At 28.3% G+C, this 25,215-nt stretch overlaps 1 protein-coding gene and 3 long non-coding RNA genes across 7 annotated transcripts in view; 1 reads left to right on the top strand and 3 right to left on the bottom strand.

Annotated features, from left to right (window-relative positions):
• LOC552244 (probable pathogenesis-related protein CaO19.6200) overlaps positions 1–25,215 on the bottom strand; it is a 70,524-nt gene that overhangs the window by 41,830 nt on the left and 3,479 nt on the right. The window contains exon 1 of one of the 4 annotated variants that reach the window (XM_026441333.1): positions 79–1,000. The exons of 2 other annotated variants lie outside the window; for them this stretch is intronic. In XM_026441333.1, the coding sequence (XP_026297118.1) occupies positions 79–113 (35 nt within the window). In that variant the 5' untranslated portion in view covers positions 114–1,000. Of the gene's footprint in view, positions 1–78; positions 1,001–25,215 lie in introns of those variants that run through there. One more of the 4 variants, XM_026441334.1, reaches the window with a different exon arrangement.
• LOC113218854 lies at positions 7,667–8,305 on the bottom strand. The gene is made up of 2 exons (XR_003304880.1): positions 7,819–8,305; positions 7,667–7,732 (listed from the first exon to the last, which is right to left on the bottom strand). It is a non-coding gene; the product is annotated as an uncharacterized LOC113218854 (long non-coding RNA).
• LOC100577262 lies at positions 9,013–25,197 on the bottom strand. Its single transcript, XR_003304879.1, has 5 exons — positions 24,724–25,197; positions 10,594–11,014; positions 9,892–10,147; positions 9,644–9,809; positions 9,013–9,568 (listed from the first exon to the last, which is right to left on the bottom strand). It is a non-coding gene; the product is annotated as an uncharacterized LOC100577262 (long non-coding RNA).
• Positions 11,554–15,608, top strand: LOC102655981. Its single transcript, XR_412056.3, has 3 exons — positions 11,554–13,272; positions 14,744–15,064; positions 15,125–15,608. It is a non-coding gene; the product is annotated as an uncharacterized LOC102655981 (long non-coding RNA).

Genomic DNA, 25,215 nt, shown 5'->3' with positions numbered 1-25,215 from the left:
CATATTATTCTAATTTTTTTCTCTCCAAAGAAAAATACCAAAATTTTTATTATTTCCTCTATAATGATTCCTTCTTACCTCACGCTGTAGGACCTTCCTGGTTTCGAGGTCATTGCACTGTGGTGGGTGGTTGCAATAGGGTGGCTGCCACGCCGGATCGATTTTCCGCTACAGTGTTGAGAGCCAGTGGGAAAAGTCCCCTTGGCTGCGTCCCCTTTTCGATCGACTACGGACCCTCCACGATTACCACGTGACTACCGCGTAAAAACTCGAAACGTTAGAAACATCTTTGAGAAGAGGCTGGAATCGATTAGCAACCCTGTGGCGCCAGAACGCCCACTCTCGGCAGACGAATCGTCTAAAATCGTGACGTGGATCGGCCAATAGGATGGAAGAGATAATTTGTATGAGAAGTAGCCACGTTGAAGATTCTCTCGTTGTACGATTATTTCTTCTTATTTCTTTTCGAATTTTTTCACTATGGATTTTCACTAGATTTTGAATTTTTTTTTAAGAGAAAACTTATTATCCTTCGAGAATAACAATGTGGATCGAATGGGATGGAAGAGAGTATAGATGTATAGTAGATGTACATATATTATGTTGAGGTTATGGAAGTTTTTCTTGGTCACGTGTACGATTTTTCTTTTTTTTTGGATTTTTCCCTAGAAGTTCACTGGTAAATAGCTTTTTAAGAGAGATTTTGTTTTTTTACATTGACGATTGCAATGATTTGGATGAATTTGCGAGATATAGTCATTAAGGAAGATTCTTTTTAAGTTTATAATTTAATCACACTAAAAGTTCACTGATAAATAATTTTTCGAAGAATTTAAATTTTATATAAAAATAATTCTATTTTCAGATTGAAGATCCTTCGACAATTGCAAGAAGTATCGATTAATAATAAATTCAGTAGAAATAATCACTTTGAGAATTTTTTCAGGCCAACACTTGATTGCTTGTGATAATTAATTTCTCAAATTTTCACAGAACTTCACTGATAAATGGAAAATTATAATTGAAAATTATAAATTATAATATATAAAATTATAAAAATTCGAAATAATTAATCACTTTTCTCAACTCCTAATCAATTACAGACAATAAGTTTATTAAAACATAACTGTATCATCACAATTATAATTAAAAAAAAAAAATCGATCTTAATTTAAAACCAATCCACTGATCACAATCAATGCAATGCAATGCAACGCCATCGATTATTACGAATCGAATTAAATCCTCGGTCAGTTGTATAATTCACAGTTGCGATCCAGCGATAGTGATCGATAGAGCACAGGAGCACAAAGGTCGAGGATTCCACGATTTTTGCGGTGACACGCGTGTAAACAGATTCCAAGAAAGTCCAATGTCACGGCTCGACCACGAGGCCGAGCGCGAAAACAGTTTTAGTTCACTCGTGGCACACGAATACGTTCCTGAAACGCGGAATCGGGCACGCTTCCTCTTCCCTCCTCTCTACTTCCGGCGCCCTCGTGATCGTGATAACTTCTGGACGTTATCCGACGGAACGATCGGATGTTTGCAACTATTGATAGTTTTTTTATTTTAGATCTTTATCGATATTGGTCATTTTATCACTTTTGTTTTTAATTAATGAAACAAATGAGTATTGAGATTTTGTAGAATTTAATTGGTGGATTAAATGAACATTGAAGACAGGAAGATTGAAATTAATGAGATAAGATAATGTGTTTTTATATGTGAAACAGAAAAATATTTAAATATGAAGAAAAAGTATCAGTATGATAAAAAGATTTTTTCAATATTCATTTTTTGAAAATAAAGTAAAATATTGGAAATTATTGAATTTTTTGTACTATTTATATCTAGAATATTTCTCAAAAAAAAAGATATTCAAATCAAGATCTATTAGTAATTTTATTGTTCATGGTTATTTCCTTTCAAAAAGAAATTAAAAAAATATTTTACATAATTCTTTCCAAAAACAAATAAAAAAAAAAATAATTTTAAAAATAATTCTTAATCAAGAGCCTCAAATTCTTAATCTATAATATTATCTTTTTAAATATTAAAACAAATTCTCTCGATTCAACTACCGTTAAACATCATCAATTATTTAAATTTCAATATCCATAATTTCCCAATTTCGGAAATTAAAAACGAAAAATAAATATTTTTAAAAACCATTGTCTCGATCACGAAAATAAATAAAAGCTCAAAAACACTCCGATCGTTCCGTCATTAAAAACCAGCTATCCCTTTACACATTAACCTCCGAAAAACACCAATTTACCTCGCCACATTCGTAAAACTCTTATCCAACCGTAGCCGCGTCATGACGGTCGCACGTACGGCATCCCGAAGCGAGATGAAGCGTGGACACCCTCGACAAGGGGTGGGATACGCGTGTCGAGTGCCGATTCAAGGGAAAATTATGGAATGGCGATGCTGCGGCAGCTGGAATCACTACTGTTAACTGTCGTCTTTCTTCTATCGACCGTATCGCACTGCGGCGACGAATGGCACTGGCGATGTTGCCTCGTGGCGCGCAGGTTTCATATGATTGTAGACGTGCGCCAGCGCCACTGCGCGCCCCTTTGTGTACACACGTGCACACAGGTGGCGGATGGAGAGTGTCAATCGAAAGTGTGTGGTTATGCGTGATGTTATTCTTTGGTAGTTTTTCTTTTTTTCCTTTGTTTTGTAAGACGACAGTTGTTTTTGGCAATTGGACGATTGTTGATCAATGTAAGAATGATTGAGAGAAAAGATATTGATAATAATGGAGATGAAAGTTTAATGGCGATAAGAAGAAGATTAATGATAATTGGTGATAGAATAGAAGAAGTTGATTATTTGTAATATTGAAGTGTTCGATAGAGAAAATATCAATAATTATTGAGACTGAAGTGTTTGATAAAAAAATAGAAGAATATTAATGATTAATAATGTAACAGTGTTTGAAAACAGAGAAGAATAAAGAAAGATTAATTAATAATTAGAATAGAAGAATATAATTAGTAATATTGAGATATTTGATAGAAAATAGAATGTCAATAATAATGATTGATAGAAGTATTTGATAAGTAATAAAAAGAAGTATTAATAATTAATAATGAATAAAAAATAGAAGAATGTTAATAATGCCAATCTGCAAATATAATTGCAAAGGTATTCAATTAAAAATAATATTTTTTTTCTAGAATAATCTGAAAAATAAAATATATAATACATTATTATTTTTAATTTTATTTTAAAAATTTGTAATTTTTATATGATAAAAAAAGGAATTTTTTTTTAATTAAAAATTAAAACAGAATTTCTTTATTTTTTCTTATCTTCTTAAGTTGCTTCTAATTTAAAATTCTGACTTTAAATATCTCTTTATTTAATGCCATTTCCATTAATGAACCCATTTCGAATTAATGAATCCCTTAATTTATGTCTCCATTATGTATTTTATATAAAGTTTAATGAAGGTACATTAAAAAATGCGAAACAGATTAACAATATAAATCAGTAATCAGCTTCTGATTTAGAAATTTGTAGCTCCTCTTTAATAAGAGGCAAAGTGCATGCGATGGAAACTATAACGTTTTATGTCTGCGCGGATCGTTATTAAAGCAATTAGCAAAGCTTGCAAAATATTCGCAAGCTAGCAGTCCGCCATGTTATCTGCATAATAAAGTAACAGATAATTTCAAGGTTTATGGGCATGTATAATGTAACGATAAATAAAGAGTGAAAAATAATATTATTTAATATTATTACAGTTATAAATTATGCAAAAAGTATTTAAAAATGTAATTCCAGATATAATCGCAAAAAATTCAACAATATTGTAACGACTTCATCTTTAACAAATGTTCATCTTCAAGAAAAAATTCAAAAGAATCATAATTAATCGTATATATAACACAAAAATCAGTTACTAACTTATTCAAATATATATAATCGTATGTGTTAAGAAAATAGAAACTCTGGAACCATATTTAACTTTTCGCATAGTTGAATATCGACCAACAATTTTCCCTTTCTATACCTGTGCAACGACTCTTAGTGTAAAGATGCCATTATAAATAGCGTATCTCATCGGTTCATCCAGAAACGATTAACGTGCACTTAATCAAAGCCGGTGTAACATTGTCTGGCAAAACGACACAGAGGATCGAGATTTATCGTTTCGAACGAGAATCGAATTCTCGAGAGTCGAATAACGTTTCGATGCTGTTTAATTATCTTTTACGTGCAATATTTTACGTGTAACATATTAAATGAAACTATTAAGATTTATTTTGCAACCAATTATTTTGTATATATATATATATATATATATTTTATATAAGGATTTTGAAATATAGTGAAATTTTTATTGACACAATGAAATAGTGAATTATGATATTGACTTACATTAAATTAGGTTATTAATGATATTGTGATTGTGATTAATGGTATTATTAAATATTTGCATCTTAAAGAACTTTGAAATAAATATTGTAAAGTATATAATTTCATCTTGAAAATTATAAATAATGTTTCAAATCCTATTTCAATCACAATGTGTCATGTTATTACCCAACCAGAGAGAAAAAAAAGGAAATGTTCCAATTGATTAAAGAATCGACGATTCGAGCCAACGATTTCGATTCATGGTTCCTCTTGTTCGTTCACTGATCTCAAACATGGTCCAATATTTCACGAGAAATCACTTTACCACCCGCGGCTTATTTCCAGGTCACTTGGCAACTCCAACTTTCGAAACAATGATCCTACCGTCGAAAATCCACAACAGACTTTTCTAACCTAACCTAACTATAAAGAAGAGCTATCACTATTGTAATCGAAACGAGAACAATTGACGAGCTAAACACAATGTCTTGTTTTTCTTCTTATATTATCTTCTTATGTAAATGAAAAGATTTTATTCGATCTCTCTTCGTTCATCTATATTTTTTGCGCGAAAATTGAAATATGTGGATATTTTCCATCATGGTAGGTATTTACATTTGATCAAGCATACTATCATCAATAACAATAAGCTTAGAGATTATATCAACTAAATTTTTTATCATTGTATACTCATTAAAAATTATTTTTTTTCTATGAGAATTATTTTATTTTTTTCATTTGAGTTATTTTGTTAGACAAATAAATAGATCCAAAGATATTAATTATGGAATATATCCATAATATTAATTATGAAATAAAAGAAAATTTTATATTTTGAATATTTGATGTTATTTCAATATCTTTATATATTCATGAAAGAACTTGTTAAATACTTTTAATAAGATTATTTTTCCTTTATAAGAATTATTTTATTCTCTTTAGTTAAGATATTCTGTTCAAGTAAATAAAATGAATTCAAAGATATTATATTGTATCACAGATATGTTATATCTTATTATTCTTTTAAAATGTGCTTCATATGTGATAATATTTTGTCAGAAAATTCTAGAATTATCTCACTCGAATCTTGTCATCTGATAAGTATCAATGATGATTTCATAACTTATCCTCATCCCCGATTAGTCGAATTCTAATCTGAAAACGACGTGTCCGGTCGTTAAGTTGTCGTTAGAGGTGATCTAGTGACGAACGCGGTGATGTGTGATGTAACGCGGTTAGAAACGCAGATTAAACTTGACCACATGTAATATGGCTTGTCTGTCATCCTGTTTAAGATATCTTTTCACAGCTAATAATAATCATTGCTAGAATGATGCATTGATCATGATTCACCAATAAAATTATGAAATATTGAAAATATTTACCTATAAGTATTTATATGCGGTTTAGATGTTCTTTATAATTGAAAAAACTTATTTCAAAGCGTATCGTATATTTCACAATGAATAATAAATAATGATAAGTTTAAATTGTTTCAAATTCATTCATGAAAACTTCGAATCAAAATTTGAAATAAAATTATATAAATAATTAGAAGATAATTTTAAAAATTTTGACTAATCATAATATCGGTAATAAATTAATAAAATTTGTGTGAAAGCGATAAAAAGATAGATATAGATGCAAACTTACAAAAGCAAGATTTTTTTAAGAATTTATCACCTTAAACTGATTTGAATTTCTACGATCTCTTTAACTGGTTTCAAAAAATTAAGATTCGAATCCAATCAACATATTCAATTCTCTAATCTATTATTAATCAAGAAATATGTCTCGAAACAAGTCTCCTCGTGCAAGACATCATTCGCAAATCTCAACAATATTTCCTGCAATCTCTACACGTTCACCAATCTCCAAAGCTCAAGCTAAAATAACATTGCAGTTCCATCTCAAACTCGTCCAAACATCTAAATACATGGTAAGACGTGCCCATAGACAAGTCTGGCGCACAATCTAAATCGTGTATGGAGGGTTTAACCGTGAATTGGCAAGTCAGTTGAGAGAGAGGATAAACGTATAAACGGAATTCGAAACTGGTATCTGGCTTCCAGAGGGAATTGACGGGACACAAAGAAAATGGCGCGGAATGCCGGGAGTTCCAGACGCGTAAATCGCTCAGCGCCTCTCCTGTGCATAGGTGCACACCAAGTGTAAATATAGACGGCGTCCAGAAATATGTGTTTCGGCCCCGCACTTAAAATCCTCGCTTCCGCCGTCACTTAGGACTTCGTTACCTTTAGGGCATAGGTTTCTTGATTCATATTCTTAGGGCGCCTGTAAGTGTCTTCTGTTCTCTTTCTTGTCACATGGAAACATTTACTTTATCAAATTTGTGTTATAGAATATATAGAATGTATACGATATATATAATATATAAAATTTTTAAAATGGTAATTGTTTTCTGTTATCAGTTACCTTTAGGGCATAAATTTTTTGATTCATTCCATTTTTAAAGCACGTGCAAGTATTTTCTGTTCTTTTCCTTTTCACATGGAAACATTGACTTTATCAAATTTGTGTGATAGAATATATATACAAAATATATAAAATTCTTAAAATGGTAATTGTTTTCTGTTATCAGTTACCTTTAGGGCATAAATTTCTTGATTCCTTGCATTTTTAGAGTACGTGCAAGTATCTTCTGTTCTCTTCCTTTTCACATAGAAATATTTACTTTATCAAATTTGTGTAATAGAATATATATATATATATATAAAATTCTTAAAATGGTAATTGTTTTCTGTTATCAATTACCTTTAGAGCATAAATTTTTTGATTCATTCCATTTTTAAAGCATATGCAAGTATCTTCTATTCTCTTCCTTTTCACATGGAAACATTGACTTTATCAAATTTGTGTGATAGAATATATATACAAAATATATAAAATTCTTAAAATGGTAATTGTTTTCTGTTATCAGTTACCTTTAGGGCATAAATTTTTTGATTCCTTGTGTTTTTAAAGCATATACAAGTATCTTCTGTTCTTTTCCTTATGATATGGAAATATTGACTTTATCAAATATGTATAATGGAAATATATAAAAAATGAATAGGATTCTTAAAATAATGCTCATTTTCTGCTATGAGTTATCTTTGTAGCATAAGTTTCTTGATTCCTTGTATTCTTAAACTGCATGCAAGTGTTTTCTGTTCTCTTCCTCATCACATGGAAACATTGACTTTATCAAATTTGTATAATAAAATATATATATATATACAATATATGAAATTTTTAAAATGGTAATTGTTTTCTATTATCAGTTACTTTTAGAGCATAAATTTTTTGATTCCTTATTTTTTTAGAGCACGTGCAAATATCTTCTGTTCTCTTCCTTATCACATGGAAATATTGACTTTATCAAATTTGTGTGATAGAATAAAATTCTTAAAATAGTAATTGTTTTGTGTTATCAGTTACCTTTGGAGCATAAGTTTCTTGATTCCTCTTGTTATTAAAGCATTATTTTCTATTTTCTTCCTTACATCCCTTTCACATGGAAACAAATTTGCTTTATCAAATTCTTCAGATAATTGTTTTCTATGGATTAAAATTTCGTTAGTTTTAAAATTTCTATTTCCTCGATTCTTATGTTTTTTTTTTCTTCTCCTTTCTTTCTCTTAAGTCACATCCTTTTCAACTCGGTCAATTTATTAATGTATAATTTTGATGATTTTAAAATATGTTATAGAAAATTTTGAAACTTCTTTGAACACAATCTCTCGAATCTTACAAACTCGACGACCAACATCCAAAATATTTCTTATATTTGATATTTGAATCATTATCATTGCAATTATTATTGTAATTTCACTCATACAAGAGTTTATATTTTATCTTTACATTCCACAGATATTTTTTTAATTCCATAAAAAATCCATGTAATGTTCAAATCTGAATGAATGAATAAATATTAATACTAAGTATAATGATTTCGTTAGTTTTGAAAGTTTTAATACAATAGTAGCAAAAATTTTCTCTATAAGATACTCCAAAAATCATCAAAATCTATCGATAAATTTATCCACATAAGTAACTTCATTAAATTCGTATAATGGATATATATATATAAAATAAGATTCATGTGAAACGTATTTATCAAGCAGGTTTCAAATATTCGCTATGCGAAGACTTCAGCTTTTCTGAAGTGCAAGAAAAACTTGACCACCCAGATGAAGAGACTGTGTGCTTCTTGAGTTCCAAACGCTGAATGATAGACTGTTGAGAAGAGAGTAGAAGAAGAGGATGACTCTGTAAAAAGTTAATTCGTACACGTGGTGTTCGAGTTTTTCTTGATGATGCATTGATGGGAATGAAGAGAGAAACGTTTCTTGAATGTTTACGTGAATCATGGAATTCGAAAATTGTTTCGAATTATCTTAAAATTTGTTTCTGTTTAACAGGATTAAAAAGAATTATTAATTTCAATTATTCTACTTGAATTTGAAATTAAATTCACTTTGTGCGAATAATTAAAATTTGTTAAGATTGTTAATTATACATTGTCTTGAAAAATCACTAATTTGTTTTAAAAAAACAAATTTATTTTATAATTAATAATTATATAATTATAAATAAATTTGTTTTATAAATTAACAAATTTCATTATTCCTAATACTGTAATATAACAAATAATTAAAAAAAAAAAATACAAAAACGTTTCAATTCTAACGTGATCATTAAATGGCGAATTTTTAATCGAACAAAATTAAATTTGCATGGAATTTTATCCCACAATCTTGTACTTTGAACATAAAGTACATTTTGGATAAAGAATTAATGGTACATTTTGCAAAAAAAAAAAAATCTACAGTCCATCAATTACTTTCAATGAAACTCGAATCGAGCCTTGAACTATTACTCTACTCTTTCTTCTCAAACCACAATCACAGGCGTGAAACCACATCTACGTGCTTCTTCCACACCTCGAAGAAGCAACAGTTCGCTGAAAGTTCGCAAGCATCCGGAATAAATCGCATTATCGTCGCACTGATCGAGTTTCAAACAGGTTGACCCACCGTGAAATTGATCGTTACACGTTTGGACCTTTCCCGACACGGAAATTCCCTTCGAGAGAGGCTCCATCTATCTCGCTGAATATCTACATCGAGACAAATAAATCGAGTTCGATGGATCGATACATCGGAGAGAAAGTAATTCAATTCGAGATCTGGAATTGTGGAATGAAAAATTTTGTGATTGACGTGAAAAAAATCTTTGATATTGAAATAAGTAATATTAATACCAATCGAATTAACGAAGAGAAATTACTTAATAATGAACGAAATATCGATTTTATTTCGATTCCGCCATTTTACTTTCACGTTCGATTCATTTCCTTCCTCCTTTCCTTATTCATTGCATCCATTAATGGCATTAGGTATAGGTTAGATCTAAATCACGACGTTTCTCTAAAAGCGAAATAAGTATTGTTAAAATCGTGGAAATCAACTTTTCCTCGAGATCCTAATTTTCCAACTCGATGTACTTAACCATCGATTTCCTATTTTTAGCCGCTCCATATTCGACTCGATGAGGTAACCAGTAACTTTTTGCCCCGATACGTGATCAACTCTCACCAACTGAGCCGTTTTCATGGTGAAATTCCCTTTTGGATAGAAACAGGATGGGAACGTAGACATGTTACTAGTTGAAGAATTGTATTCTCGTTATCAGAGGGTTTAAACGATGAGGTTAATCCTGTTCTGATATCAAGTTATAAGGCACGAGCACGCTCGCCTGTAATTAGCTGTGGATAAATGTTAATTAGTTAAATAGAAATATTTGAAAGATTATATTTCGATTGATTTTCATGACTTTAATATATTATTTTTAATTTTAAGATACCTTAATTATATATTAAGTAAATATTATTGCATTAAATGTTGTTGAAATTTTTAAAATTTTTATTATTGTATTAGATCTATCTTGAATGTCGTATTTTTATTTTTTTTGTATTTTTTATTTGTTCTCTTATGTATTTATATACATATAAATTTAAATAACAATTATAATAAAAAAAATAATAAATTATAGTAAAAAAAATTGGAATGCAGTTCAATGATTTGATATCAGATTATAAAGATTAATATTTTTAATAATTTTATATTTATTTATATTTTATATATTTAGAATTATAAAATAAAAATTCCAACAAATAATTGAGCGAGTAAATAAAATAAAATTTACATTTACCATATCTCTTTCATTAAAAAGGTATAAAATTAATTATGACCATTTTCTTCGTCCATTATATTCTCTTCATATAACATCTTCAACGCTGTTCTTTCAACATGACCTTTCATAACCTCGTAATCGATTAAATGCCCGTCGCAATTACAGCTAATTCCAATCGCCAAACGCTAATTAAATGAGATTTTCTGAACCATACATCGAAGGTTAATTGAAAATGGCCGAGCTCGATTCGCCGTAGGCTCTTCTCTTCAGAATAATCTACTTTGTATTTACAACACAGCTGTTCAACTGTTCGACCTGCATCCATTCATTTTCAGCAATGTCGATTCCAATAACGGCAATAAACTTCCAAAATGGGTTTATTTGCAGATAACAATCGAGAATTAGGGTAAATGTTTATTTGTCCAATTAAAACTGCCATCTATCATGAGAAATGTAATCTTTTTTTAGTTATTAAACCTTCTGAATCTCGTTTTATCGATTTGTTTGATGAATTAATATTACTGTAATATTTTTCATGAAATATAAATTAAAATAAAAATAAGAAAAAAAGAATTTATAAAAGAGAAAAAATTGTTTGCATCGCATATAGATCCAATGATAAATGACAATTAACAAACGAAGAGTTTACTCATCCATCAAGTCTTATCTTTTTACGTAATACTGCGACTCGCAACCTGTAATTAGTAGAATTGCAATCTTCATAATTAAGTTAATTCCTTTCAAAATTCGCGGAATACTTCATTAAAATTACGGAATAATAATTATTTTCATTAAAATTGAAGAGAATAACTTTTTATAAATTTCTATATAAGTATTAAAAAAATCTTAAATTACATTTCAAAATACTTAATTAAAAACAACAAATAACAATTATTAAGAATTGAATTATTTTGCAAATTAACATTTTATGTTAAATTTAAAAATGATTAAGAATCATTTATAAATTTATAAATAAAGAATCATTATTAAAAAAATTATTAACAATCGAATCGGAACTGCTGAGAATCTGTTACATATTACGATATAAATGCACGTAGAACGAATCGATTTCACCAAAGGTGACCACGATCGTAATACCCTTAATTCGCTCGAGGCGCCAAAGTGTTTAAGCGGATATGTATATCAATCGCGATCGTATTTCATCATTTTTCGCAATTACGAAACGTGTATCGTCTACGACTTATTGTCCACGAACGGTTACGAATAGTTTCAACAACATAGCCAGCCATCGAGAGATACAAAACAGCTCCGGTTACCACGAGAAGGATTCTAATTCTACCTATATCGTTACGACATTAACACCCGCCTTAATACAGGTGATGCAACGATACGAATCGATGTTCGTTAGAACTGAGAAAACGTGCGATTGAGAAAAGGTCTTCTTCGAGGTAACGCTGGAATCCTTATGAAAAGGTCGCGCAACTTGTCCGATCCGCGATAAAGATTAGAATTTGCACCGAGAATCAATGCTTTGAATTATGCCACGAACTGAATATGTATACTTGCCTCAACGTGTTCATCGGTCGGTGTAGAATGTTGGTAAATACTCTTTGAAAACTTTGATGAGTATTCGAATATTTCTATAAATTGATTTATAGTGAATGATATTTGAAGATACTTAAACATTTCACGTGTATACACAACATATATTATCGAAGATATCCAATTTCCACGTTTATCACTTTGATAATCGACACTTTCATTCATTTTTAATTTACAGTACTTGTACAAATCTTTGATTTTGCTCGAAAACAATCGCAGATCACTTACTTCTTGCACTACACTTTATGAAATGTTCAGTAACGAGTTTAATTAAAAACTTAATTATGATGATTGCGAAATAATAGGATAATACAATCGACCCAATAAATTGATTGAGTGTCGTTTTTTAATTAAGTTCTCAAGGAGATCCACAATTCTTTAAATGGTGAACTATTATTTCTTTCAGATATATACTCAACCGGAATAGTTTCGTTCCTCAGACGAATCAGTTACATCTAAAGTTGCTTTGAAATTTATCAATGAGGCTAGATGTGGGTCAACCGACGAGAGTATTCGCGAATACAATCGAAAATTTTTCTGGAATCTTCAACCAACTCGCAAACTTTCCCCGATTAACCTCGTAATTTTATTCAAATATTTCTAATAATAAGCAAAAATAACGAGATATCGATCAAAATATATGAAGATTTAGATTACTTGCATCGAGGTTATATCGATTCACACAATTTATTCTTACGAAATCCAAATTTTTTAAGATAATTCTATTCGTTATATTCACATTGATTAAAATTCGGAATTAGAACTGTAGGATTCGAAAATCCAAACTTTGAATAAATCAAAATATTTAGTTAAAATTATTTGCGAGATTTTCAAACGAAAGTAATGACTAGAAATTTGCAAGACTCAGAGTTCAAACTTCGGTATAAATCGGAAAACTTCGTATAGAATCGGGTTAACTTCGAGACAAATCGGAAAACTTCGACAAAGACCGAAGTTCGAAGACGAAGCTCAGGATCTCCAGCAATATTCTCGAATATATAATCTAAAGTATCCGAGACTTCTTCAACCTCGAATTCTTCCGATTTATCTTATACTCTTAGAATTCAGTATTTACATTTCTAGTAATATTATTCGTGAATATTAGCATGAACGAAGCATATTTTTTATTTCAAGGTAATAACATTCATATTTCTACTTCATCGATAAAAGATTAGTGTGAATTTCACTTACTCTTGATATATCTCTGCTCGTGCATATTCATACAAATATTTCATTCGAAAGGGTGATGATTAAAAAATAGAATTTATTATAAAAATAGAAAAAGAAGGGAAAAAAAATATAAAATCATTTTATTCAAGAATTCTTGTTTTTATTCAATATAGATAATAATAGTGAAATTTAATCATGAATATGTATTATATCTAAAACATATTCGATATCTAATCTTAAAATAATACTCCTAAAAATAAAATAATAAAATTTATTATTATTTAAAGTTTAAATCATTAATCCAAAGATCTTTCATCCTTTAGTATAAATATATGAACATAACCTTTCATATACATATAAAGTATTTATTAGTAATGCAATTGAAGACTCGTTTCAATAATTTTCGCAAAAATGTTTTCTCAAAGTTGACTATGTAAAGCAGTAGTAAACAGAGTGTAAATAAAATGGAAATGAAAAGAAGGAATTGGTAGCGCGTGGCACGTGACTCGAGTCGAATGAATGGCCTCCGTACATGAAGTAAAAAGGCACGTCGTTTCACAGACAAACGCGGGAATGTTACTAATTAATTGTTTCTTAATTAACACGCTTATCGAGTTCAGCGTTTTAATTGGGCACGCATTCGTTTGTTTTTCTGTTTAATTGTTCAAACCACGATGATAAATACGTACGCGGTAATAATTAATTATTCTTCTTATATCGCTTTTAATATTTTTGACATGGATATAATACATGTTTGAATTTCACATTAAACTTATTTTACGATCATTCTATAGTCTACAAAAATATAAATAAATAAAATTCACTAAGTAAAAATGAATAAATGTTTATAATTACTTCAAAATAAGCTTTTTAAGTAAGATATAAGATAAAATGTTAAGATAATAGATGATACAAAGATATTTTTTTTATATTATAAAAATACAACTTATATACGGATAATATAAGACAAAAATTTTAAATTATTAATTTATTCAATAAATTCACAAATTTAATCACACCACAAAATACAATTATCTTTTAAATATTTTCAAACGTTATCCCTTTTAATCATATCACGTATAAGATCAAATCGACAAGTTTAAGATAAGAATATAATAGTTTTCTATCTTTATCTATGCCACAAAATACGAACATCTTTAAACGCGAAATTTTCTAACCTCAAAATCTCTTAACTATAAAATCATCACTATTCACAATCATTCCTTCGTTTTTACGATCAAACTTGAGCATTATCTCTTTTAACCACGTCACGTACACGATCAGGTATATAGAAATCGGTCAACAAATCCAAGATAAGAGCACGAATTGTTCCTGCAATTCTACTTAGTCCTTAGAATGCAAGAAGCGGCGAATTACTGTAAAAGCGTAATGACAGCGTTACGCAAGCAATCGGTTACATAAGATCCTGTTGTAGGCACTTGAGGTGCGGCACGTGCGGCATGGGTCGGCGAAAAGGGTTAGGAGAGAGGTTGGCAGAGGGGAGGAGGAGGGTGGCGGTAGGTCAGCCGACGTTGGATAACATCGTGAGAGAAAATAGCTGATGTGTACGAGAAAAGTTGCCGGAACAAAAGAGGAGAATGCACTGGCTACGTGACCGGGTTTTATGAGTGAACCCAGCAACCTGACTCGTTGTCCCAATGGTGTTCTTTTGTACTCTTTTGCCGATGTTCCTTTCCCTGACATTTATCGAGAGATAGAATTTCGATAGAAACTTCGATGGAAAATTTCCTCTCATGTAAGTATAAATTGAAAATTAGAAATTTCATGAGTGATTAATAATTTGTGGACATTGCAGGTGTGCGGATGGAATGGTGTGGATAAAAGATGAAAGTTCAGTTCTATTTTTTCCTCGAAGAAAAGAGAAATTTTATTATTACTTATTTTTGAATTTTTTTAAATTTAGATTATGATTTTTCTTTGTTATTTATTCGCAATTTTTAAGTAATTAATATAGGCTAAAATGTTTCAAATATTCTGCATCAAAAATTTTTTTTACTGGTAAATATGCAACTTTCTCTGATTTAATACATCAAAATATTATTAACTAAAGATTTATATTCTTATTAGTATCTTAATTAATTTTTGAATAGCAAATAATCTTATTTACCAGATTTAAATTATACTAAAAATTCACTTATCTCATCAGAAATTCACTTGATACGCATGGAAAAGTTGTAAGTTATATGTACATTTAACATTATCTATAATTAATGCAAAAATTATTAATTCTATAAACTTAACAATGTACATTTTACATTTTATCTACAAATAATATTTAAGCGAGAATAATGAAAATGAATTTTCATTAATGAAAATATAATTTTTAATGTAAGAATTATTCTGAAAATTCTAGATTTAGAAAATTTTTAAATTTTTAATAAGAAAGAAATAGATAAAATATTACAATCTTATGTAATATTTATATATTCATAAATATCTACTTAATAAATGATAATTAAATTTTTTTACATATCTTTTCTCCTCATATTTTTGATAATAAAACTATGAAACTGTATTATACATAATTTTTATAATTATTGTGATAATCAATGTATATAATATATAATTTTAAATTTAAATTTACAATATAGTGGACATTTTACTTACACAAAATCTACTCGTTGAGATCCCATTCCCAGTGAGATCTTGTGAACTTAATAAGCGGACAAGCGGAAATAACCGTGCCAGAATCGATTCCATCGATTCCATATGTATTTTGAAATTTTTACCAATTCTTCTAACCTTTAACTTTTCGAAACTTCTCAATTAATCAATTTCATTTCATTGATTTAATTTCATTCTTTTTTATTCTTTCAAAATAATATAAATTTCTAATAATTAATAATACACGAGTTTAATTTATTTTTTTTTTTTTTTCGAAAAAAATTCGAAATAGAAAAATCAACATTCGAAATGGTGTCATAAATTTCTATGCAAATTTTGCAAAACAACTCTTTCAATTTTTCATAAATAATACATAGAGAGAATCAGTTAAGCACAATGTCTATGCGCTCCGCTGACGCGCGTTAAAAAAAGAGAAAAGAAAGAAGCTTTTTTTTGTTTTCCCTGAGAAATCTGTCAGAAGAGAAAGTATCGCTATCTGGCAAAAACAATTAACAGCGTTGATCGTTGAATATTATTTTTCGCCTACGATCCAATCAAGTTTCTGATGCAATTATTACTAGATTATTACTAGATACAATTTTCATGATTCGCGTTGCACCTTCATTCTTCTTCGAATCTACATCGAAATTAATCACTGGATAATTAATTGAACTATTGCATGAAATATATTGGACATTGTTCCAGATTTTGTATACTATGTTTCATAAATGCTTGTGATTAATTTTTTTTTTCCGGTAAAGTGGTTTCGTAAAATATCGATATCGATTAATAACGAAACACTCGATGTTAAAATGTTAACCTTTCGCAATCCTCGATCGCTATTCCATCTCAAAAAATGAAATCCAAGTCACGTTCGACCTCGCATCCAACGAAAGTGTTGCATGTACTACGTGTTACGTTTCAACGATTTCCGTCGCGACCGGAAAAGGAAGACATTTTTTTTCTACCTATCACTGTTTATCGCGTTAAATTTTCAAATTAGATAATACTTAATTTTATGATTTGATACATTTCATTTAATTTACTTCGTAATTAGTTTTTAATGTTATAGAGGGTAATTTCATGTAGAGAAAAATATTTAGTTACATGAAAAAGTTACTAGGATATATTCCAAGTCAATTTATTATATGGTTTATTAATTGAGGTTTGATTGATAAAATTATTATAAATAGGATGTATAAATATTTTTCAATAATAATTTCATAGTATAAAAAGATATATAATGTATAATATAATAATATAATAATTTCATAGTAAAAAAAAGAAAATTACTAGGAAATATTTCAACTGAACTTATTTGTGATAAATGAAATTAAAATATCTATATCATTTGATATTTATTAAATACTTTTCAATATCAAAATAAAATATCATATATAAAAAAAAATTACTAAGAAATATTTCAATTCATTGATTAATAAAATTAGAAATCTATCATTTATACTTTTTTCAGTGTTTTTACAAAAATAATATTTACATAAATATTTTTCAAACATAAAAAAAATTACAACAACATAATCCATAATAAGTTGAAAATTTAAAAATTTCTTCCACTTTCCATTCTCCAATTTACCAATCAATCTATCAATTGATTTATCCTGTGGTTAATTGTTTTCTTTTTTCGATCAATTACACGAGGAATGAAAAGAAAAAAAAACAGACTTCGAATAAAACGATCCTCGGTCGGAGGTTAAGATAAAGCCAGGCTCAAGTGGAATCCTATTAATAATTAACCACACGATCGACGATAAGGTTAATTACAAAGGAATAGCGATGTGCGTAGGCGTATTGCGCCGATATAATCGCGCATGGAATGATCCTCGAGCGCCGGCGGAAATCGCGGCGGGGTGCTGAATTAACGAGCGCTTGAATCCGTGGTAAGCCACGCGGCAAAGTACCGCTCCGATTTTTTTTGTTTCGTTAACAAAACGATCCTGATCTGGATCTTACTGTGAATGAGATGAGGAAAAATTTGTACAGGGAAAAAGATTTTTTAAATATATATATATATACATATATATTCTTGATTTTTGTTTTTTAATTTGGTCGAAAAAATTTATTCTTTAAATTTTTGGATAGTGAATATTATATAAAATTTTTACGAAAAAGATAGTTTTTATTCAAAATTATCAAAAATTTAAAGTGAAAAGAAATAAATCAAAAAATATAGAAAATATATTTTTATTTAGAAATTTTGTATTTCAATTTTCTAATAATAAATTTTATAATCCATAAAAATTTCTTAAGAATTTCTAAGGAAAATATAAAAAAGTTAATTAAGCGGATTAAGAATAGATAAAAAAAAATTGTTTGTAAAGTTATAAATAAATTATTGAAAAATAAACTTAAAGAATGATTAATAAACATTTTTCTCTGCTTAAAAAGTTCACTTATTAAATACTTCCCTTATTATTTTTTCAAGATAGATTTAGATTAATAGAATTAATAACGTATCATATAATATTATAATATCAAAAAATGTAACAAATTAATTAAAAACAAATTGAAACTAATTTTTGATTAATAACCTCAATTCTAATAAAATACTATCTATTTGTAGATTTTTACCAATAGTATTAGAAAAATCGTAACAATATAAAAATTACTTTATAACGCTCTATTAATTTCGAAAAAACTGAAATATTAAAATAATGCAAAAAAAATTTTAAAAAACCAAAATCCGCGTTAGAATAACGACCAATCGCATTTCCCATTAATCGTTCTACAATATCGATCAATTCAATCAATCGACAGCACTTTCACATGACCTTGGAAACTCGATCCGCTCGAGTGAAACAGCAGTGAGAGAAACGATCGACCTTACGTGACGCAGATATGACCCGTGTTTAATTCAATTTCCTTGCGGACGTTCCGCCACAATATTCCAGCTTCGTGATCGGTCTGTACCGGTCTGGCCAGAATGGGACAAACCGCATGCAACACGCGCGGCCACATTGATATTCCACGCTGATAAAGACAATGACCTGATTTACCGATCGATAGGAAAATTGGTGTCAATAGCGGCGCCGTGCGCTGCATCGAACACTGATCGGAAGTCGAGGTTACAACGGTGAAGCGCGTGGGCGATCATTCGCGAATACTATTTGTAAAACTATTTGTTTAAGGTGCATTGACTGATAGGTAAGAATGTTGTTTCAATGATTATTTTTCGACGTGTTAAAATTTTATTTTAACATTGGATCTAGTATAATATTTCTATTTTTAGGAAGAAAATAAAAAGTAGAATAAATAGTGTTACTTGTAAAGTGAAACTTTTGTTGCTTAAATAATGCGGTAAAATTTTCTCTTATTAAAAGTTTTCCTATTGAGAAAATAACGGATTTATTTTGAGATATTAATTAAAAAGACCTTAATCTCGGATACAATCTCGTGTAATTAACCGATTCGATCTCAGATTAAAGATTTTTTGATATTATTTTCTTATTATTCTCGTAGAAAGTTATCAATTAAAAAAGATTCACTAGTCATTAATCATACTTTTCATTTATCCCATTCGATTCAATTAGAACATCCAACAGTTTGAAAATTCTATTGAATCGGTTTGTTTTATTTTCAGATTTATCAACGCAATAATTGAAAAACCAATCGCAATCCATTCTCGTTTTTTCTGACGCTTATTATGCAAATTGCGTTATTACGGATTTCCGTTGTAGCTCGATATAGGTTAAGAATAAATACTTAATTGACAGATTAAGAACAGTATCCTTTCCTTTTGTAACAATCATTATAGCAAATTCATAAGATTCGATATTTCTTACTATTTTAATGAATTATCAAATATTTTATATTATTCCATTTATTATTGATTTCTAGAATGTATTTCTGGAATGTATATTTATGTATTCTTAGAAACATGATATATTTTATGCACAATATAAATTTTTACTTTAGCAGGAAACAAACCTAAAAATTTCAAAATATCGAAAATTTTTTCGAAATAGCAAAATTCAATTTAATTTCTTTGAAAAAGGAAAATATTTTTTCATTAGAATCTCGTGTATTTTAATTTAAAAAAATGTATAATATAAAAATTCAAAAATTTCATATTCCTCTTTTTATTTTCCCCTCGAATACACATTCACAGAGAAGAGGCGTGAAATCGACGCGTGGAGACGAACGAGGAAACCTGTCTTTGCTCGCGGATAAATTTCACTTTCGCGAAAAAGTGCCGTGGAAAGAGGCGGCCTGGGTAATCGATCACGAGGTCCCTCACGCGTCGTCAACATTTCCCCTGGATCCTGACACGAAGTCTGGAACCGGTTTCCAATTCAACGAGATCGCTTCTAATCCATTACCGCTCGTAATTTTACGTGATGGAACTATCGTTTGGTAATTTCGTGGTTTTGAATCGTTGTTTCATACAATTTCTCTCGAATAGAATTGAAACAAAATGAAGAAATTGTTCCTGTTTTCATCTTTAAGGCGTCGCTTGTTCGTATGTATAACTTAACCTTACTCGAGGTATACATAACCTATAATCTAACCTCATCGATTTTTCGAAATATTTTTTCGATATTGAAAATTGAGAAAAAAAAGTAAATTTGAGAATAATATTTGTATATATAAACATTTTTCAATATAAATTAGAAATGTCAATTCAATATTCAAAAATTTCTAGAGAATATATGATTCTATTGATTCAATGAAAGCATTCATTTTTTTATTTTTTTAATGAAATTTTAATGATTAATACAGAACACAATAATAAATAATTTTCATTGAAATATGTCATTTTTAAAAGGTGAAATCGATGCTCAAAGTTTCTAAGAATTTTCATTCGTTTAAATATAACTTTACATATATAAATATGTATAAATATTGAATAATATGATAAAATTATAAATTTTAAAATATTCAGGATTTAATGTATTTTCTGTTAATAAAAAAAATTGATAATGCATGTATATCATGTATATTGAGAATAACCTTAAAATTTTCACTATCCAAAAATTAACTCTCAAGAGTAATTCTTATTAATTTTATCATCAAATGGGATATATATTTTCAGACTTCGTATTTCCTCATTCTTGTATACAATCGATACATTTACAGTTTTGCATGTTTTCTGTATATTCGTTTATTACACGTGATAAGAGTAGATTGATGGAAATTCGTCGAAATGATATGTTGCTTGCATGCTCGAGGTGATGTTTGTTTATCGCATACTTTGAGAAAATGACGTTCGAAAGTAGGTAAATGTATAGTAGAAATTGCAGTTGATGAGAAATGAAATTAGCTAGGCCATCTTTGGTCACATTGTATTACCTTACTTGAGATTATCGTATCTTCGAGTCTATCGTGTGATGAAGAATGCAAATGAGATGTAATCGAAACATGAAAGAGGATTATGAAGTATTGTAGAGTAGAGAAAAGCGTGGTAATATGGAATAAAAAAAAGTGAAGCAAAATAAAGTAATAAAATAAGTGTGGAGTAATAAACGATAAATGTAGAATTATTGATATAAATATAAAATGGAATGTGTTGTTCATTTTGTGGTTAATTTGCAATTTATATATTCAGAAATTATAATAAGTATTTAGATATTGTTAATGGACGAGTAGAAAAAAAACGCAGCTTAAAAAAAAACAATGAAATATATACTTTTTTAGATTGTTCAATGAGTATCTTTAGAAATGCACAATTTTATTTTTTATTTTATTATTAATGTCGAATTGATTGTTATAACTTGATTCTTATATTACATAAAGAACAAAGAACTTAATATTACATAACAAATCATATATTTAAAATTCTTTTCTGTTATTATAATTTCATTACATAAGTTTCATAATAAATCCGATAATTTCAATATTCATTTAATAAAGTACTTTCAACGCAGAACTTTCAAAGTTTTAGATATTGAAACATGCTTATTAAGTTTTTACACAGATTACATAGATACTAGAGTTTGAACGATCAATATTGATACATAAATTTAATATCCTTTAAAACTATATACAATTTACTTAGAAACTTTAATTAATAAGTTCAATAATTTATTATTCAATGCAAATAATTGTAATTGCTAAACAATCGAAGTTATACAAAAATATTAAATTACACAAAATAAAATAATCAACTATAATAGTTATGATGTTATTATATAAATATTATTCAAGTATTTCAATAAGCAATTACTTAAAATAACTTTATTCGAAATTTTTAATAAGTTATTTTTTCAACGAGTTAATATCCAATTATGATTCCTTACTTGTAAAATAAATTTTCAATACTACAAATATTTGATGAAACTACAATAGACTTATATAGTATTCATATGATTCATTTCTGTTTTCTAACGAAATTCAAATTCATAAAATATATACCAATCTTGTAGAAAAATAAACTTCCTTGATATCGATCTATCATTATATTACTTCTCTAACTATTCTCTTCCGCTTGCAACAATACGATCTTTTCGTTGGATTGATCCAGAAAGAAACGAGTATTATTCAGAACAATCATCACCGGTTCAAAGACCCAACCTATCAGACGAATTTCAATGCTGAGAATTCACGTCTTGTGAGAAAGTGGCGTGACAATCGATCGAGCACAGAGTGTAGACCACTTTGTTCCATCGTTTTCGCTCGATTCAAGTATGGCTGAATTTAATAAGATCGAAATGAACAGTCATTCCAAATGCTTAACGAACGTTAATAACCTCGAGAATAACCGCGATTTTTCGAAGAATAATGTAATTGCAAACAATAATATATATATACGTGGTGTATTTCATTATTGAATGAAATAGAAAACGAATTGGATATAAGATGGAAAGTTAGGTTAAATTGAATTGAAACAATAGGATTATGAACGAGCAGAAAAGTAAGTTTCATTATGTATATTCGATATTTCACCTTTTTTTTTCAGATTGATTAATAAAAGATATATTAATGAGAGAAGAGTTTGTGAAAAGATGAGTCTGTGAGAACAATGACAATAAAGATTATTTTTATTGATACTTTCAAAAATCTTGTTCAGTATCAAGAAGAGAATACAGAAATATCGTATGACATATATCTATGATCATTTATTTTAAAATAACGAATTTATATATTTAGTTCTAATATTAAAAATAATTTATCTTTCTTTATTATCGAATTGGATCGATTTGAAGAATTTTTGATCTTTTCTATTTTAAATAAATTATACAATTATATTTATTTATAAATTTATTTATAAATTTATTTTCAAATGAAAATAAACTATAATTTGAATTTGTTCTTTTTGAAATTTAAAATGTTCGATATTTGGTCTAATTCGAAATTATTTCCTCTGAACAATTGAATAAATTCTCGTGATAAATTGAGGAGAAGTGGGTACATAAAGCTATGATATTTAAACTGATGATAATGAACGGAACTCGAGCTGGCGGCGGCCTAGTTGTCACATTGATGACATTGATGACACCGAAACCGGGTTAACGCATACATGTTGGAACATTGCACTTTGCTCTAATAGACTCATGGTGTGCAAACTGAACTGCCAATTTATGTATATAATGCATAGAGATATGTATCTCGATATAATTAAGAAGAAATATATCTTTCTCCCTTATATCGTTGATGATAGTGAAAGATATTGAAAATTATTTTTAAGTTTTCAATTTATTTAATTTTTTTAAAATTTTGTATGAAATATTTTATTTAAAAATTTTTTAGAGAATTCTATAATGTGATATTAGTTTCTTGGAAAACGAATTTATTATGATTAATTAAATACATGTATGTATAACTTAATTTATTTTATTTTTAAATTAAATGTGAAATATTAATATACATATAGTATATAATATATAGAAATATATTTTGATATTGAGAATTTAATAAGAAAAATAAATAATACATGTCAAAATTAATCATATGACAAATTAAAATTAAAATTAAATAAAATTAAAATATAAAATAAGCTTGTAATAAAAAGTATTGATATAAGAGAAAATTTATTAAAAAAAATTGAAGATTGTCAACCATTTTAACGTAATAGATATTGTGATTGTGTAAATTGATTATTGAGATCTTGTTTGCTAATATCAACTTCAAATAAGAATGAGTTTGTCATTGTCAATAGACTGTTATTTGTCGAGCTTTATTTTGTTCAAATAGTGTTATTGATAGCTTAACGATATTATTAGGAACTTCGTAATTATTCCTATCCTATATATACTCTTATATTCTATCAATAATCGTTATATTTCTAAATTTACGACGATTATTTTATTTTAATATACACTTAAAAACAAAATTAGAAAATTTCTCTAATAATTTCTAATTTTAATTCTAATATCTAATGTTAGAAATATATTTAGGTATATTATATAGGTATATTATACATTAATTAATATATTATAATTAAATTACAATTAAATTAAGGAATTATTTATTTATGATATGATATGATTATTGTTAATAAAAAATTTCATTTTCCATTTTAAAAAAAGATCCAAATTTATATTTTTATTTCACACAATTTATTTATTTCTTATTTTTTATCGAAATCTAAACGTGACTTATATATGAAATAAAATATTCTTTTCGATATATTATTTACATATATATATATATATTTTTTTTTTCTCAATATATTACATATAAATAACAATACAAAAATTTTTAAAAGTTTGCCCCTTTCTCATACCACAAAATCCTCAATTATTCCTTTATTTCACCGTAAACTTGAATTAGCATATGAAAATACAACGACTCGAGAGAAAAGATAAAAGAGAAAGGAATAAAAACTTACTGCACCTGGACAGAACAATATCCTATTACGATTCAGATCTCTTTCTTCTCCGTCTATGTTTTAACACTGTCGGTAACCACGGTTCTCCTAATTATTCGCAGAGAGCGTGCTTGTGTCAAAAAGAGTCGTTAAAATTGTGCATGTCAGCGGCAAACCTTCCACCATGAGAAAAAAAAAAAGGAAACCGTTGAATTGCACGTTCGTCCCGCAGGATCACGCGCGTGTAACCGGCTGGATACGCGACACAGACTGGAACTTCCAGTCTGAAATCTCTACATAACCTCTAAATATTCAGAAGACGCCGCTCGTGGAATGTTGCTCTCGTTATCAGTGAAAGTTGAAATATATAAATAAGTATGCGAACAGAGTACCGGTATCGAACTGTTGTCGTGGAATGTCATGTGATCGACGAATAGGTGCTTTATAATAATAAATATAATAATAAATATACCGTACAATCTAGAATATTTTTAGATATAATTAATATTCTAATTTTT

Source organism: Apis mellifera, linkage group LG6 (genome assembly GCF_003254395.2).
Source record: "Apis mellifera strain DH4 linkage group LG6, Amel_HAv3.1, whole genome shotgun sequence".
In the NCBI taxonomy this organism is placed as follows: Eukaryota; Metazoa; Arthropoda; class Insecta; order Hymenoptera; family Apidae; genus Apis; species Apis mellifera.
The sequence above is the reverse complement of the archived record's forward strand: the minus strand, read 5'-3'. Positions and strand labels throughout refer to the sequence as shown.